The sequence below is a fragment of the Bombyx mori genome, chromosome 12, assembly GCF_030269925.1.
Source record: "Bombyx mori chromosome 12, ASM3026992v2".
Classification (NCBI taxonomy): Eukaryota; Metazoa; Arthropoda; class Insecta; order Lepidoptera; family Bombycidae; genus Bombyx; species Bombyx mori.
Window position 1 is genome coordinate 152818 of NC_085118.1, and position 15784 is coordinate 168601.

Here is a 15784-nt window from a genome sequence, read left to right on the forward strand (position 1 = left end):
TGAAACTAATGCATGCATTACGAAAGTATTAAATTACACGTGAAACTGTTGGTAAAACCAATGTTACGAAATTAATTTCATGCCACTAATTTCGTAATGTAAATTCGCCTTAATGCAATAATTACATGAGTATCGTTAACATAACGCTTAAGTGTCCCTACATATAAAAGTATTATTACCAACTTCTAAAACGCGCAGAACATTTTCCAGAAAAGCTACCAGCTGACTGTACCAAATATAACAACTACTTCTAAAATATTGTTACTTTTAATCGAAATATGAATAATGTTGGGTGTCCATTAAGATGCAAAATTTAACAAAAAAAATAAAAGAAATATTTATAATATTGCTTTATTTAATTCCACGCATAGTACACATTAAACGATGACCATTGGTAACTTATTAACCTATAATTCAATTATATTTATGACACTAGATGAATTTAGTTTCTAATTATAAATTCTATTTTGTAATTAGTTTAATTTTATTTGTTTTAATTATCCATTACCAAAGCCTCCACCAAGGAATGCCAGTTTATATACTAGCCTGGCTTAATTAATTTACCATTATGTTTAATTGATGAGGGGTTTCCGAAAATAAAATATGTCATCGGCAAATCTAAGATGACTTAAAAATTTACCATTTATAATAATACCTTGATTGGACCATGGCGGCTCTCCCATTACGTATTGTAAAACGGCTATGAATAATATTGGTGAGATGGGGTCTCCTTGCCGGACACCTCTCTTTATGTTGATTACTTCGCCTACTCGGCCCAGTTTAGCTCTACTTGTGCTGTTAGAGTAAATATTTTTTTGGATATTTATATAATTTTCATTTTTGTTTAGTGGTTTCAGCGGTTCCGGATGCTCTCGTGTGACATTGAAGCAAAAGCTTTTTTGTAGTCGATGAACGCTAAATACAGGGGTTTATTGAATTCTGAATATTTTTCTATCACATGTTCAACCACTTGGATATGAAGTTCTGAATCCGACTTGATCGATCGGTTGGTGAGCATCAATGACTGGGGCTATTCTTTCAAGTAGACAGGACGCAAAAAGTTTATAAAAACAAAAGGCATTATATGGCAAAAGACATTATATAAAAACAAAAGGCAGGCTTATAGGACGGTAGTTGCCTATATCAGCTGGGTCGCCCTTTTTTTGTATAGTGGCTTTTTCGCCAAGTATTTTATTCCATAGTATAGTAATTGGTGTCAGTAGTAGAGTCTTCGCAACCTTAATATATTCATTGGTGATTCCATCTGGACCTCGGCTTTTGTCTGGCTTAAGTCTCGTTATTTGTTTCAATATTTAATTTTCTGTAAACTAGTGTGTTGGAGAGATATCTGTGTATCTATAGGAAACTATTTTTGATTTTGTGTGTCTGATTGTCTGTATAGATTAGCGTAGAAGTGAGTAGTGGCATTTATGATTTCTGTGCGAAAATTTAACAAATCAGACCTATAATAAAACAATGTGAGACTTGGACACAGTACGGACGCGCCGACTTACTCCACGCGGGCCATAGCACGGCGCAGCGGAGCAGAGATCAGTAGAGATGCATGAACTGCACGACCACGATGAGGTAGGTGACGCAGATGCTGAGCACGGTCACGGGGAGTGTGCAGTCCAGCGAGAGCACCCGACACGCGCGGAGCCGGAACGGCCGAGCCGAGACGTACCCCGCGAACTGTTTCACTTTGCGACGATCATCTTCCACTGAACAGAAAAGTACTCATCACTATCAGTCAACAACCGACTTATTGTAAGGGATCCTATCATGGGAATCACTCTACGGAATTGTCAGAGGTTGACCTGTGAGGCGATACTGACGTCATCAAACCAAAGTCCATTCCACAACTTTCCCTTATTTTCGAGCGTAGGTGCATATTATTATGTCTTACATATTGGCTCGCTCTACAAGCTAGTTTTTGACAGATTTCAACTATAGACTATGTTCAAGTAATAATTATATTTACCTCTAATAAATAAAACAGCAATTTCAATTAAGCCCCACTAAAGTTGACAAACAGCAAGGAAACAAAGTTAAGTAAACATATGCAATGAATGTAATTTTAAATAAATAACAACTCATGCCGAGACGTAGTGCACCGGACTGCACCAATTGTGCGAAAAATACCGCCGTGCAAGTAAACATGTGCACATGGTGTTTGTTGATTTCATTTTTAATTTTAATTTATTTAAATAAGTACTGCCACATCACAAACATCTAACATTGAAAATAAATTTAAACTATTTAATTTATGGCCTGATGCATGTGACAACAATGGCGTACATAGCATTGGTAATTCATCGGCTCGAAAATGGAATATAATAATAATAATAAAAAAAACAGTACTATTTGTTGAAATATTAATAAAAATGTCTAAAAATTTCATGTTAAATCAAAAAGAAGAAAAGAAGAAACGTTAATACAATGTCAAGCAACAGCAAGTCAGTTAAAGAACAACAAATGATTAACGATTAAAGTTAAGGTACGTTTTTTTGATTAAGGTACGTTGATTTGGAAAAAGCGATTTGGAAAGATCAGTCGAACAAAAACCGAGCACATGTTTTGTGATTTTGGTGGTTCTTCAGACTTCACGCCAATCGCCTTAGATGGTGTATACCTGCCAGTCTGCTCCGACTTCAAGTACCTCGGCTCCATACTACAGAACGACGAGAACATAGACCGGGACGTAACAAACCGACAGAATGCCCCTTCAGCTCAAGGAAAAAATTTACAAAGCGATCATTAGACCAGTCGTGCTGTGTGCATCTGAGTGTTGGGCGACGAAAGAAAAGCATGAAAAAGGAGTGCATGCGGCAGAGATGCGAATGTTGAGATAGATGTGTGGAGTGACAAGAATGGACAAGATAAAGAATGAGTATATCAGAGGAAGTGTGAAAGTAGCCCCAGTAAGCAACAAATTAAAGAGCGGACGGTTAGCGTGGTATGGACATGTGATGCGTAGAGAGAAGATGCATGTAACTAGAAGATGTATAGAAATGGTAGTGCAAGGTAGAGGGAGAAGAGAATGATGATAAGAGAGAAAGAGTAGTGGGGAAGAGGTCGACCGAAGAAGACAAGGATGGAGTGTGTGAATGACGATATGAGAGAGAAAGGAGTGAGTGCTGAGATGACGGCTCATAGAAGAGAATGGAAGAGAAAAAATAGCTGTGCCGACCTCCTCTAGTGGGGTAAGGTGAAGAAAAAGAAGAAAAACTGAGGTGATTTTCTAAATGAAAACGTTATTAATTATTATTATTATTATTAAAACGTATGTAATACATAATTGTCGCGGCGGTTCCACAGATTTGAGACGCCATCATTCCTAAACGCCCCGTAGTATGTGAGTGTCCGTGAGGTGATAATCAATTAATTACTTCTAGTTATTGAATGTTAATGACAGATATGTTAATGTGTATGCAGCTGAGTACTGTGACCAAATAGCTCTTACGCAGGGAGTCGTCTCTCTGTAGAATGTTGTTGAGAGTGACTTTTATTTTCTGCGCCTCGCTCGCCATCATGTCCGCTGCGAGCACCGGCGCGAACGCAGCCGAGAACAGCAGGACAGTTTCCAGATAACGAGGTGCTGCCGTAATGAGTTTCATCTGAAATATGCAAACTTTTGTTTAAGATTTATATTTCACATTCTTTTTTTTTCTACCTAGGCTGATTGATAGCCTTGAGAGGCTAAGTCAGCGTAGCCTAACAAGTAAAGGGTGATTTTTTAATAGCTATAGGAAATGATTTTAAAAAAAAACACATAAAATTTAGAAAAAATCATGAAATCTTTATTTGAATCGATAGTACGATCCGTATAATTTAATGTTTGAAGATTATTTCATGAAAATGTTGACCACGGCTGCGCCTCAAACGGTCCATCCGCTTAGTCCAATTTTGGCATACTCTTTCCAACATTTCGGCTGGTATCTCACGAATAAATGCTTCAATGTTGTGTTCCCATGCGTTGATCGAAGCGAGCTTGTCAGCATAGACATGAGCCTTAACATAGCCCCACAAAAAATATTCTAAAGGCGTTAAATCGCACGATCTAGGCGACCAATTGACCAGTTCCAAACGTGAAATAAAAAAGTGGATCTTCCGTCAACTTTTCAAGAGCCCACTCACCAAAAATTCTGCGTTGTGGTAGGTCTTTCGGCTTCAATTCTTGCACCAGCTGTATTTTGAAAGGCTTCATACCTAAATCCTTTCACAAAATTTTCCAGGTTGTTGAGTAACAGAGACCCAATTGCTGCGAACGTCGCCGAATCGATAATTGATGGTCATCGCTAACACTGGCCGATACAGCTGCGGTATTTTCTTCAGTTCGCACTGTACGTAAGCGTGATGGTGGTTTAATGTTCAACAGTGTAAATTTGATGCGAAATTTAGTCACAATAGCCCGAATGGCCGCTTCAGTGGGTCGATTAAACTGACCATAAAATGGAAGAACCACGCGAGATGATCTTTCTTAACAGAGCACGCATTTGGTAATAAAATTTAATGAATTGTAAGCGTTATTCGTTTGTAAGACGATTTATGGTTAAATTATATACCAAACTGAAGATGTTTGACCATAACACAAAACACGAAACATGCGTGAGTTTTCAAAATCAGTGTTGCCAAAAAGAAAATAGCTAAAAAATCACCCTTTAGGTGACCTTACGGGGCCCATACCTAACGATGTTGCTAACACTAACCGTAGCAAGAGCAGTGTTTCGCAGAATCTATCACCGCATCGGACACGCAGAATCGGACCCAGATGATCCAGTGAGAAACTTAGTGAGCTGTGTCTGTAGGTTAATTTGCTGGCCGAGCGCTTCGTTGCAAGCGACGGGTTCGACGAGATTGGTGCCCGGTGCTTGAGGTACCTAAAAGCACCGTTAATGGATCGGGAGGATCCGTAATGATGTGTTTTGGGCGACGTCGAGTGTTTACTATTCGGTCCGCAGGATCGAGAATGTTTGGTGGTTTTGGTATTTCCCTATTTTTACGAGCTTGTCCATGGCCGATCGCGTTATGATTACACGTCGCTTAGTGAATCTAGGTAGTTATCATTTTGGTTTTGTGCTTGTTGATTCGGAGACCAAAACTGACGACAACTGTTTCGACGCGATTTAGTAATCAGTCAGCATAGCGAACATTGCGTATGTTTTTGCCACCAATGGACACACCATCAGTCCAGTCATCTAGAGCGATTCTTATAATTGTCTCGATGTAAATGTTAATCAAGAGAGGTGATAAGATACACCCCTGCCGGACTCCAGCGCTGAGACGCAGGGGTTGTGAAGCATGGTTTTCCACCTTTACTGAAGCTGTATTGTTTTCATAAGCCGTTCGTAAGACATTTATAAGATGATTCGGCACTCCCATTTTTTTTAAAGACTCCATAACTGTGGCCATTTTACAGAGTCCAATGCTTTTTGAAAGTCAACAAAGCAGATGAATGTTGGCATGTTGAACTCTCTCGCCTTCTCCATTATTTGTCGCACAAAAAAGTACTGTTCTCTTGTTCCTTTCCTCTCTACAAAACCAGCTTGTTCTGGCGCTGTGTGTTGCTAAAACTTTTTAACCGTTCATTAAGGATATGTTTTTTTATTTATTTTTTATTGCTTAGATGTGTGGACGAGCTCACAGCCCACCTGGTGTTAAGTGGTTACTGGAGCCCATAGACATCCACAACGTAAATGCGTCACCCACCTTGAGATACAAGTTCTAAGGTCTCTAGTATAGTTACAACGGCTGCCCCACCCTTCAAACCGAAACGTATCACTGCTTCACTGCAGAAATAGGCGGGGCGGTGGTACCTACCCGTGTGGACTCACAAGAGGTCCTACCACCAGCTTCTTCCGCTTCGCTTCAGATGATCCGTTCGCTGTTTCGCTTCGAGAAGTTCTGATTACTAACTGACTGCATGCCATCTCTGCAACGCTTTTATAGTCGATACGACATCCCTAGAATTATCGAGAATATTCCACACAAGTCAAGTATTGTGTGTTTCCGCTATCTGAAAATAGATGGCTTTGTACTTCTCGAGCGTTCTAGATGTTACTAGATTCTTCGATATTCGTTCGGCTATTCGGCAATAGATGGCGTTACTCTTACCGCCGTAACAATATGTTTACAATTTGTTTATGTGACTTTAAATGAAAGTGATTTTGAATTCAAAAACAAGTCATGGACGATACATTGATTTGTGTTATTTGCAACAAAAGTAGTGGCAAAATAATATTATTTTCTGACGAGATATTGAGTTTCGCTCAGTTTCCAGTGAGTTTTGCTCAGTCCATATATGGCTATTCCACACCTAACGAGTTCATTTTCGGTTAATATAAATTTACCCAGGTGCAAGAATCCACGCATATTCCAGTTTCCTATTTTTATTATGTTTTTGAGCTTTGACATGTCATTGTGTTTTCCAGTAGCATTATTTCCATGCAACGCCTGGTCGCCTACATTGAGATGACCCGTAACCCGTTTCACACTGTTTGCTCCGGTTGCCAAGCGGCTCACTCGGCTCACATTTTTTCGCATTCTTCCTATTCATGACTTTCTTAGAAATATAGTGCAGTGGTTTCCCGTGGCCTTCGCTAACCTTTTAAGGAGGATTTAAGTCACCAAGGTCGTTGTAGCCTCATCCAACCGAGGTTAGATTGATCTCAGTGGGGCGTATGGTTATATTGCTCGGTCGCCAGAGCTTCGTCCATTATCTAGCTGTGAGCACCACGGTGATTGCACCGCCACAGACAGTTTTTAACACATACTTCACGGCAGAAAGGCGACAACGAGGTGTACCTGATGTCAGCTCTTTGAAAGCCAAATACATACACTGATGACATACAGACTTCGCACGAGTTAAATTGTCTTTACTGTGAAAAGCAACCCGATCGGCGGTATATCCCATTCCGAGTCGGTAGGTTGGTTTTGATCCAGGGCGGTATCCTGGAACCGCCTTTCAATTTCTGCCCAGGTTCTTGACTCAGGTGGAGATTCGACGGATCGAGTAAGAGCGTGCTAGGGAAGTCGTTTGTTGAGTAGAGCCCTAAAAACATTCTTGGGCCAGCAGCCCGATCCCAACATCTGTGGACTGTCAAGACCCATATACCACGCGGAATGCGCTGTAAGTCAAATTCAAATTCAAAATCATTTATTTCAACTTAGATGTCAGTATGACACACTTGTTGAATGTCAAAATATAAATAACAATGCTAATTCTACCACCTCTAGTACCTCGTCTGTTGAATATAGCTGAGACTAATTGTGTGTGTATCGTAATAAAAATTGTGTGAACAAAATAGTGACGAAACTTAGTCTTAACCCGTTGTTTTGCAGCCGGTACTTCACACACAGAATGCAGGGTTTGCCTGATTCCTTCAATTCTGTGATAAAAATCGTTACAGATTAAACTGAATCTAAAATCTTTTTAATTTGAAAGCCAATATCTAAGATTCTACGTACCGTTTTTCCATAAGAAATGTGCAACGTCACCAAAATATTTATCATCGCTATGGCTACTGCGTTTAGTAGGATCACGAAGAGCTAGAACAATCGAGTGGATCATGAACAGTCACTGAGCAAATACAAAGTTCATATTTATATTAACGTAATCAAAAGATCAGCAAATTAAAACTACTGAAACCGAGCTATAAATATTTACCGGAACATCCAAACTTTTCTTGATTTCTTCCAAATTATCAATCAACGACTTGTATATGAGAGTACCTTTGTAAACATCAAATTTCTCGTTCAGAGATATTCTCAGCGCCTTCAGTCGACAGTAAACCGAATGAAATATTGTAAAGTGTACCACGAGATATAGATCCAATGAGTAACAAGGTGTGTGGTAGAGCAACTCGAGGCGAAGTCCATCGAACAGTTTTCTGTAGTAGGCGGTAGCACAGAACACGTAGATAATCAGTCTCAGCACGCTCACCACGACCGTGTACAGCGCGAGCTTCACTTCGATGCTGGGACCGACACTCTTCTTCAACTCCTGGTCGACACTGTACAAGTACTCAAACAGGTTCTTGCAGCTCAGAGCAGATCTACTCAGCATGAAGCACACCACTACCGCTAAGTTTTCACTGGCAGTCAAACAGCACCAGATAACTTCCAGAAGCGGGGAATAACGTGCAATATACATGCTGTATGAAGCGACGCTTAATCTCAGTAATAAGACTGAAGCTTGTATGACTCGCAAGAAGTTGAGGCCGCAGCCGGTGTAGAAACCGAAGTTGAAGCCAGTAAGAATGTAAATCACGAAGAAGTATATCTTCATGAATCTGGAACATGTTTTGATTTCTCCCTTATCTGACTGGTTGACCAGCGAGATGACTTTTGTCGATCGCCTCATGGTGACTGCCTCGTAAACACAACTATGTCGTCAGTATTTGGCGTTTAATACTGCACTAATATTAACGATTCCCACAGAAACTTGTATTTTTTTATTTCAATTCTGAAGCGCATTATCATTGCGGTACACATTTCGCGTTTCATGATAATTGCAACTAAATTATGGGTTTAGTTCAATCATTAGTGTTGGTAAAGAATAATACAAACTCAAGTAAAACTATGATTGCAGCGGTCAGAGTAAATATTAGACATTCGATTTTAATTATCTAACATTATTTTCTAATTTTTTTTTCATATTTAATTATGCTCAAACTGTACAGACACAATAATAACATAGTATATTTGACATAATCGGGGACTATACAATATATTCCCAAAGATATAGAAATTACCTAGTTCAGCCATAAGTTCTGTTAGAAATGAAAAAGCATTTTTTTAATGAACTAATGTAATATTATTACAATTTATACCTACCTATTTATGAAAGACTCAGCAAAAAATAATAATCTTCTATTCGACATGGCCATCTTTGGCTTTTATACAGGCCTTTAATCTGTTTGGCCATGAATCTATGGATGTATGCAGTGTTTCCGAGGCAAATTTCGCCACGGCTTGCTCCAAAGATTTTTTAAGAGACTCAATGTCGCCGTGTCGTTCAGATCCTCCTTTTTCACAAAAATGTAGTTTTTTTACGTTTAAGACACGCCCCACCAAACCATCACTGACGCAGGATGATGACCACGTTATACCTTTCCGACCACTTGAGCAGCTTCTTTAGAACTGTGAGCGTACACTTTATCATTTTGCTTATTCACTACAATTTCTTCAATCGTTCAGGCGTTTTGATCGATCCACTCTCTTTAATTGTATAGATTGTTTTAAAGCATGTCCTGTATATCGACGATAAGCACCGTCGTGGGGTCGTCGCGTCCCCTTGCGGGGGCGCGGAGCGAGCCTCGGGGAAACCCCTCTGCCTGGACATGTGGCTCCCTGTCTAATAAGGCAGGGGTGATGCGCTGCTGAATGGAGTATAGGCAGGCTTGAAGATATGGGTGGGGGCGACTTCTTTCTTCGTCTCCTTCTTCTCTCTTCTCTTCTCTTCACTTCTTTCTCCTTTCTTCTGGGGCGGCTGCCTCTCTCCTCCTTTTTTTTTTTTTTTTTATCCTAGCTTAACCTAAAGTAAACCTAAAGTAAACCCCGCGCGCCTAGGGGGCGCGCGGGGTATGTGAGACTCAACGATCTGCAGGTGTTGAGAGCAGATCGCGGGCCCAAGGATTTTAGGGCCCACCCACTAAACGACTCCCCTGCACTCTTACACCCGACGTCCGATCTCCGTCCGGGGTCAGAACCCGTTCAGAGTAGGGGGGTTCCCGCGGTCAACACTACAACCAGACACGCGGCGCCACCCCGAGGACGCCCGACCGACGGGTCGTCGAGGCGATAGTCGACGACCAACGACGTCGGTCTCCGCGGTACGGCAGCCCTACCAGGCCGCCCGGGCGGTGCCGCTGGTGTTCCGGGATACCCCGCTGGGCCAGAACCAGCCTGCCGGGTCGGAACGCGATACACCGCCGACCGGGTTGCTCTTCAACAGTATGTTCGGCGACGACAGCGACGACGAAAATGCGGACCGCATCGCAGTCCGTAGCCGCCGACGCGCCGCGCCGTCCCGTCCTCCTGGTGCCAGCGTGCTAGAGTGACGGTAGCGTGCGGCGCAGCCTCAACCCCCTTAGGTCGCCCCGTGACCATCACCGGGAGGAGACTGCCTCCTCACAGGGGCTGGAGCTGGACAAACGCCCTCCTCCGAACCCCGGCTCGACGGCGGCGGCACGGCGCCGAGAGGGAAGAAGAGCTCTCCCTCTCCCGTTCCGCCGCCTCCTTCTGCGAGTTGGTGGACTCGCAGAAGTCGAGCATCGCCTGCCAGGACTCGTCGCTGCCGAGCATCGTAGCCACGACGGTCGGAAGCGACAAGTCCGGTCCTATTTTTGCAACGAGGACGCGGCGCTGCTCCGCGAAAGCGGTGCAGTACGCGAGCGTGTGCTCCGCCGTGTCCTCGTTGCAGCCACTGCAGTGGTGGCACTTCGGCGTCGGCTCCCTCCGGGCGACGAGGTGCAGGTAGCGACCGAAACAGCCGTGTCCCGTGAGCACCTGCGTCGCTCGGAAGGTGAGACGTCCTCGGTCGCGATTCACCCAGTCTGAGAGGACCGGGCGGATCGCCTCGACAGTCCGTCGCCCGTAGGCGGGGTCCGCCAGGCGGCGAGACCACGCCTCGAGCACGGCACGCCGAGATTGAAGCTTCCGCGCTCGAATTTCCGCCGCGCCGGGACGCGGCTCCCCCCTGGAGCGGAGATCGCATCGCCACGCGTAATCCGCAGCGAGCGCCTCCGCTTCTAGGTCCCAGGGAGGCGTCCCAGCTAGCACGCACGCCGCCTCAAACGAGACGGTGCGGTATCCACGAACCGCCCTGACCTGGTCGGAAGCCCGGACGCAAGCACCGGCCGCAACAAGAACCTGGCCGCGCGAGTCTGACCGATGACTCGGTTGACGTGCGCGACCATGCTCAAGGAGCGGTCGATGTCGCATCCGAGATACCGGACCGTGGTCCTGAACTCGACATTCACACCTCGGAGGCTGAGTTTCTTTGGGACGACTCTGATACGGACCGGACCGTAGAGTAAGGCCGCGGTCTTTCCCACATTGACCGCGACTCTCCAACGGTCCAGCCACTGGGGCAGTAAATCCAAAAGCATCCTCATAATGGCTGCAGAGGGGAACGGAGAGGACGAGAAGTAGGCCGAGTCGTCGGCGAACAAGGCCAACCTCACGTCCTCCTTCCACGCCCGAAGGTGACCCTCCAGGGTGGGGATGTCATTGGTGTAGAGGGCGTATAGGATAGGTGATAGGACACTACCCTGGGGAACCCCGGCCGTAATGGGACGCACGGAAGACCGTGCGCCCTCGACCGCGACAAAGAAGGTTCTGCCCTCCAGGTACGACCCGAGCAGTCGCACGTGAGCGTGCGGTAGGCCCGCGTCCCGCAGCTTGTGGACCAGCCCCTCGTGCCACACACGGTCGAAGGCCTTCTCGATATCGAGAAGGACCGCGACCGTGTATTGGCCCGAGTTTCGCCGGTCCGCCAAGTGATGCAGGATACGGGTCAGTTGCAGAGTCGTCGAGTGGCCGCTTCTAAAGCCGAATTGCTCCAGCCTGAGGAGAATATACGGCGATATTCTCCTCAGGAGCAGCCGCTCGAACAACTTGCCCACGTGCGAGAGCAAGGTAATCGGTCGGTAACTGGAGGGCTTTCTCCTGTCCTTGCCGGGTTTGGGCAAGACGATGATCTTCCAGGGAAGTGTCCTACCCGGAGAATGGAATTAAACAATCGTGTCATTGCTGACACGATTGAGGGAGGGAGGTTTTGCAAGGCGAGGGGAGGAATACCGTCCTCGCCGGGGGCTTTGCGCCTCTTCATCAGCTTGATGAGGAGGCGCACCTCGCTAGGAGTGACTAAGTCGTCATCTCCCAGCTCTACTCCCGGCGATTCCGGTTTGAGGAATTGGATTACGCCCTCTGACACCTCCCGATGGAATGCAACCATCGAGGGTGCAGAGACATTCGGAGTGAACTGCCGCTCCAGCGAGTTGGCCAGGACTTCAGCACGAGCCAAGGGTGTAAAACACCGTCTTCCCCCCTCGTCCTCCAAGGGGCAAGTGGGGGAAGGCTTGTTTGTGAGCCGGCGACAGATGCGGTGAAGGGGGGCCATCGTACGGTCATCGGACGCGTCCAACAGTCCCCCCTCCCAGGAGTCACCCCGGTAAGTCCGCATCTTAGTCGCCAGCTCATCCTCAAGTCGGTTTAGCTCGCGCTTAATCCTGGGACACCTAGATGTCGCCCAGAGCCTCCTCAGTGCCCTCTTCCGACGAATTAATGTCTTGAGGTGCACCGGGAGTTCCGCTCTGGGCCCCCCGCTGGGTACCAGAGTCGTCGCTTGGTCCAGGGCTCCCCTGATGGTGTCGACGAGACGGGAGGCCGCCGTGTCGACCTCATCAGGGGTAGACGGGTCTTGAAACAGGGATTGGTCGGCCAGCAGTCCCGTGAAGGACTGCCAGTCGACCCTAGGCCTGAGAGGGGATGTCGCGACCCGAGTGAGCCCCAAACCCACCGTGACCAAGATCGGTAGGTGAGGGGTACTCAGGTCGTACAGTGCCTCTATCGCTAGAGGGCACCGTAGCCCCTTGTGAACACACACGTCCAAAACGTCCGGTTGGTACCGGGCCAACGTTGGAACGTGGGTGGGTTCGTTGGTGCCGACCACGCAGTAGTCCCCCCTGATAAGCACCGAGCTTCAGGTCTTGTTTTATAATACGCGATAGAGTCCTAGCGGGAATCTTCATTCCTTGCGATAACATTTTTTGCTTCCTAATGGGTATTCGACGAATTCTGGCTTGAACAGCAATAGCAAATTTATAGTTCTAACAGCACGCGGCCGTCCCAATCTTTTCTGATCTTCGACAGACGAAGTGTTACTGTATCTGTTGATAGTACGATATACGAGCATACGGCTGATACCAAGCTTTTGAAGTGTCTGGAATATGACCGACGGCTCCATACCCACTTTCTGCAAGGCGATCACTGCAAACCTATTTTCTTTAACACCCCATGCCATATTGTAATATGATAATGAACACGAAAAAATATGTGAAATGGTGCAAAATTGAAAGAAGTTTTTAAAATAATATATACGTGTTCCAAATTCAAAATAATTAAAAAGTTGAAAAAAAAAGAAATGTTTTTATGTAACAATATTTATGGCCAGACTAGTTATACAACATAATTAATTATAACATTTGTACCTTAGCCAATATACTCTTTGAAAAAGAGTGATAATATACTTATTATTACCTTAGTAGGCAGACGACATACCCTGCACCTGGTGATCAATGGATACCGTCACACATGGACGTCACCAATGCCAGGAGCACAGCCAAGTCAACAGCAAATGGGACGGAACACTGACCTGAAAAGCTGCTAGCTGACCTAAAAAAACTCTAACGGCTCTCCGACCGTAGCATTCATTGTGTGCGGACGCGCTTTTCAGCCGCCCGATCGCCAAACCGCTTGTTCGCGGTACATCTGGCCTTCACGTTCTTCCAAGCTTCTCGGAAGCTGTTACCTACATTGAAGCGCGACACCTACATTTAACTGCGATGCATCGCCATCTGGGACCAAATAGCGCCGCCAAAAGCGGGAAAAAATACCGCCTTTACAGTTCCTAGAATTCGTAGTAGTCCTATTGTGATCAGTCGGTTTACGCTGTTATTTACAACTGCCGTTTTCATGGCAACCCCCTTTGTTTGATATCCGCCCACTGTATCATTATACAGTTCAAACAAGGTTCCCCACTCTAGCCGCTGCCATTTCCACGGCGAACGGACCTTCGTTAATCTAAACGCCGAGGGAGTCCTTCATTGGGGCCTCGCCGCAAGTTGAGCGCGCGAAAGTCCTGGGGCAGCCCTCTCCGGGCATCACGTCAAGGATGGATTCGTCGACCATTGATCAAGTTCTTGCGTGAACGTCCCCCTGCGCTAATTCTAGACTTTCTCGATTACAAGCGCGTTGCTACCGGGGCTTCGCCCCACACGCCCCTTCACCTCACGGGGTTTTACCCCTCAGTCGCACCCACTGCCCCCAACACCTCCGAGAGATCTGCACCTGCGCCCACATCTCCACTTACCACCGCGCCGTCGTCACGCGATTCGTCCATTCCAACTTCCGCTGCGTCCTCCATCGCTGACTCCGAATCGGACTCCGAGATGAAGGTAGAGGAGTCGCCCACTATCGCGTCGTCTGACGATTTAACGACTGTCGTACGGGGTAAATAATGTGCATGCGCTGCGAAGTCCCGTGATCCCTCCAAACTCCCTAAATCCGCGAACGTTTCACACGTTAAAATCCTCGAGTCGTACTCGGCCCGCTGCGCTACCCCGTCGCCGCGACCGCAAACCGCTCCTAAAAACCTAGCTCTTCCCCCGCTGATCCTTCAAGAAAACCCAGCGTGTGATTGCGTCTTCCACGCCCTCCGCACGCTCAGAATTAATTATACCAGCGCGTGGGTACAACCTTGGTAACAACCTTGGTAACGGGATTCATATTAAAGTCCCCACCCCCCACGACCACCGCGCGCTTGCAGCTTACCTCCGAAAGGAGCATATAGGATATCACAGCTATACGCTTCAAGAAGATCGCGAGCACCGTGTCGTCATCCGCGGTGTCCCCAAAGAGTTTGACGTGGAACTCATTAAGACCGATATAAAGGAACAATCGTGTCCGGTAGCCGCTGTGTACCGCACGCACAGCGGCCAGGGAAAGTTCCTACACAAATATGTGGAACTCAATCGTGAACATTTGTTAAGTACGTATTTGATCAGAAATATTGGTACTTGACTGCGAGATTCGAACACCGTTGCCGGCCGGCCCGCACTCTGTGTACCAAGGATGGGCACCGCTTGTGTATGGTCGCATGAGCCACTACGAATATGCCCGAGGCGCTACAGAATCGGGGCAGCCCCAACAAAGCCCTAAAAGCGTTATTGAACTGGACGCGGACGGCGCTGCATGCACGTTGCGTATAGTCAACCCACAGAGCACAGGTGTACAGAGAACACCCGTCTGAACTCCGCGCAAACCTGCGAGCCCACATACTCGCCCGCACCGACAACGCTCTCCGCTCCCGTTCAATATCCTTAATATCGCTAAGGTCGGCAGTTACTATATGTCCCAGATATTTAAATTCATAAACGCTATCTAGGGGAGTACCATTCAAGAACACTGGTGGTATACTCTGAAGACATTCAGCACTACCACCTTTAAATACTATAAGCTGGCTTTTGCTAGTATTGTATCTCAGACCATGACCACCGGCATATTCCTCACAGACACGTACAAGCTCTCAGAGTATAGTGTTGCCTCGTTTCAAGAACACAAATTAGAAATAGATTGCACAATGCTATATCTAATCAAATGAAAACCCTTACAATGCTAGACATCAAGCTACTAGAAGAATTGAAACTTCAATTAAAAAAGCTGGAAATAGCCAAATATTAGAATACAATAATTGAGTTGCGCCAAATAATTTCAGATTCGAAACAGAATTAGATGAGCATTGAAAAACCATGTAACAAACATAAAGTAAGATAGAGAAACAAAAGTTAAAAACAACTGAGGTACAATTTATTTTTATTTTATATCCTATAAAATGAACATGACATCATATTCTAACCTTTATAAAGCATCCGAACGGACACAGCTGAGGCAGACCTTGACAAGCCTGCCAAAAACCGGTATTATTTTTGTAAATGGCTGCTTATTGCATTTTTTATGTAAAATTCAATTATGACGTAACATATGTACTTGTTTCTGAGAA

General features: G+C 45.7%; 1 protein-coding gene across 1 annotated transcript; it reads right to left on the bottom strand.

Annotated features, from left to right (window-relative positions):
• Positions 1-335: 335 nt before the first annotated feature.
• On the bottom strand, positions 336-15285 carry LOC101740284 (uncharacterized). Its single transcript, XM_062671600.1, has 5 exons — positions 15271-15285; positions 14557-14733; positions 3464-3617; positions 1515-1721; positions 336-795 (listed from the first exon to the last, which is right to left on the bottom strand). Exons 1-4 carry the CDS (start codon positions 15283-15285, stop codon positions 1552-1554), a joined length of 516 nt encoding a protein of 171 aa, XP_062527584.1. The 3' UTR covers positions 336-795; positions 1515-1551.
• Between the last annotated feature and the right edge of the window lie 499 nt (positions 15286-15784).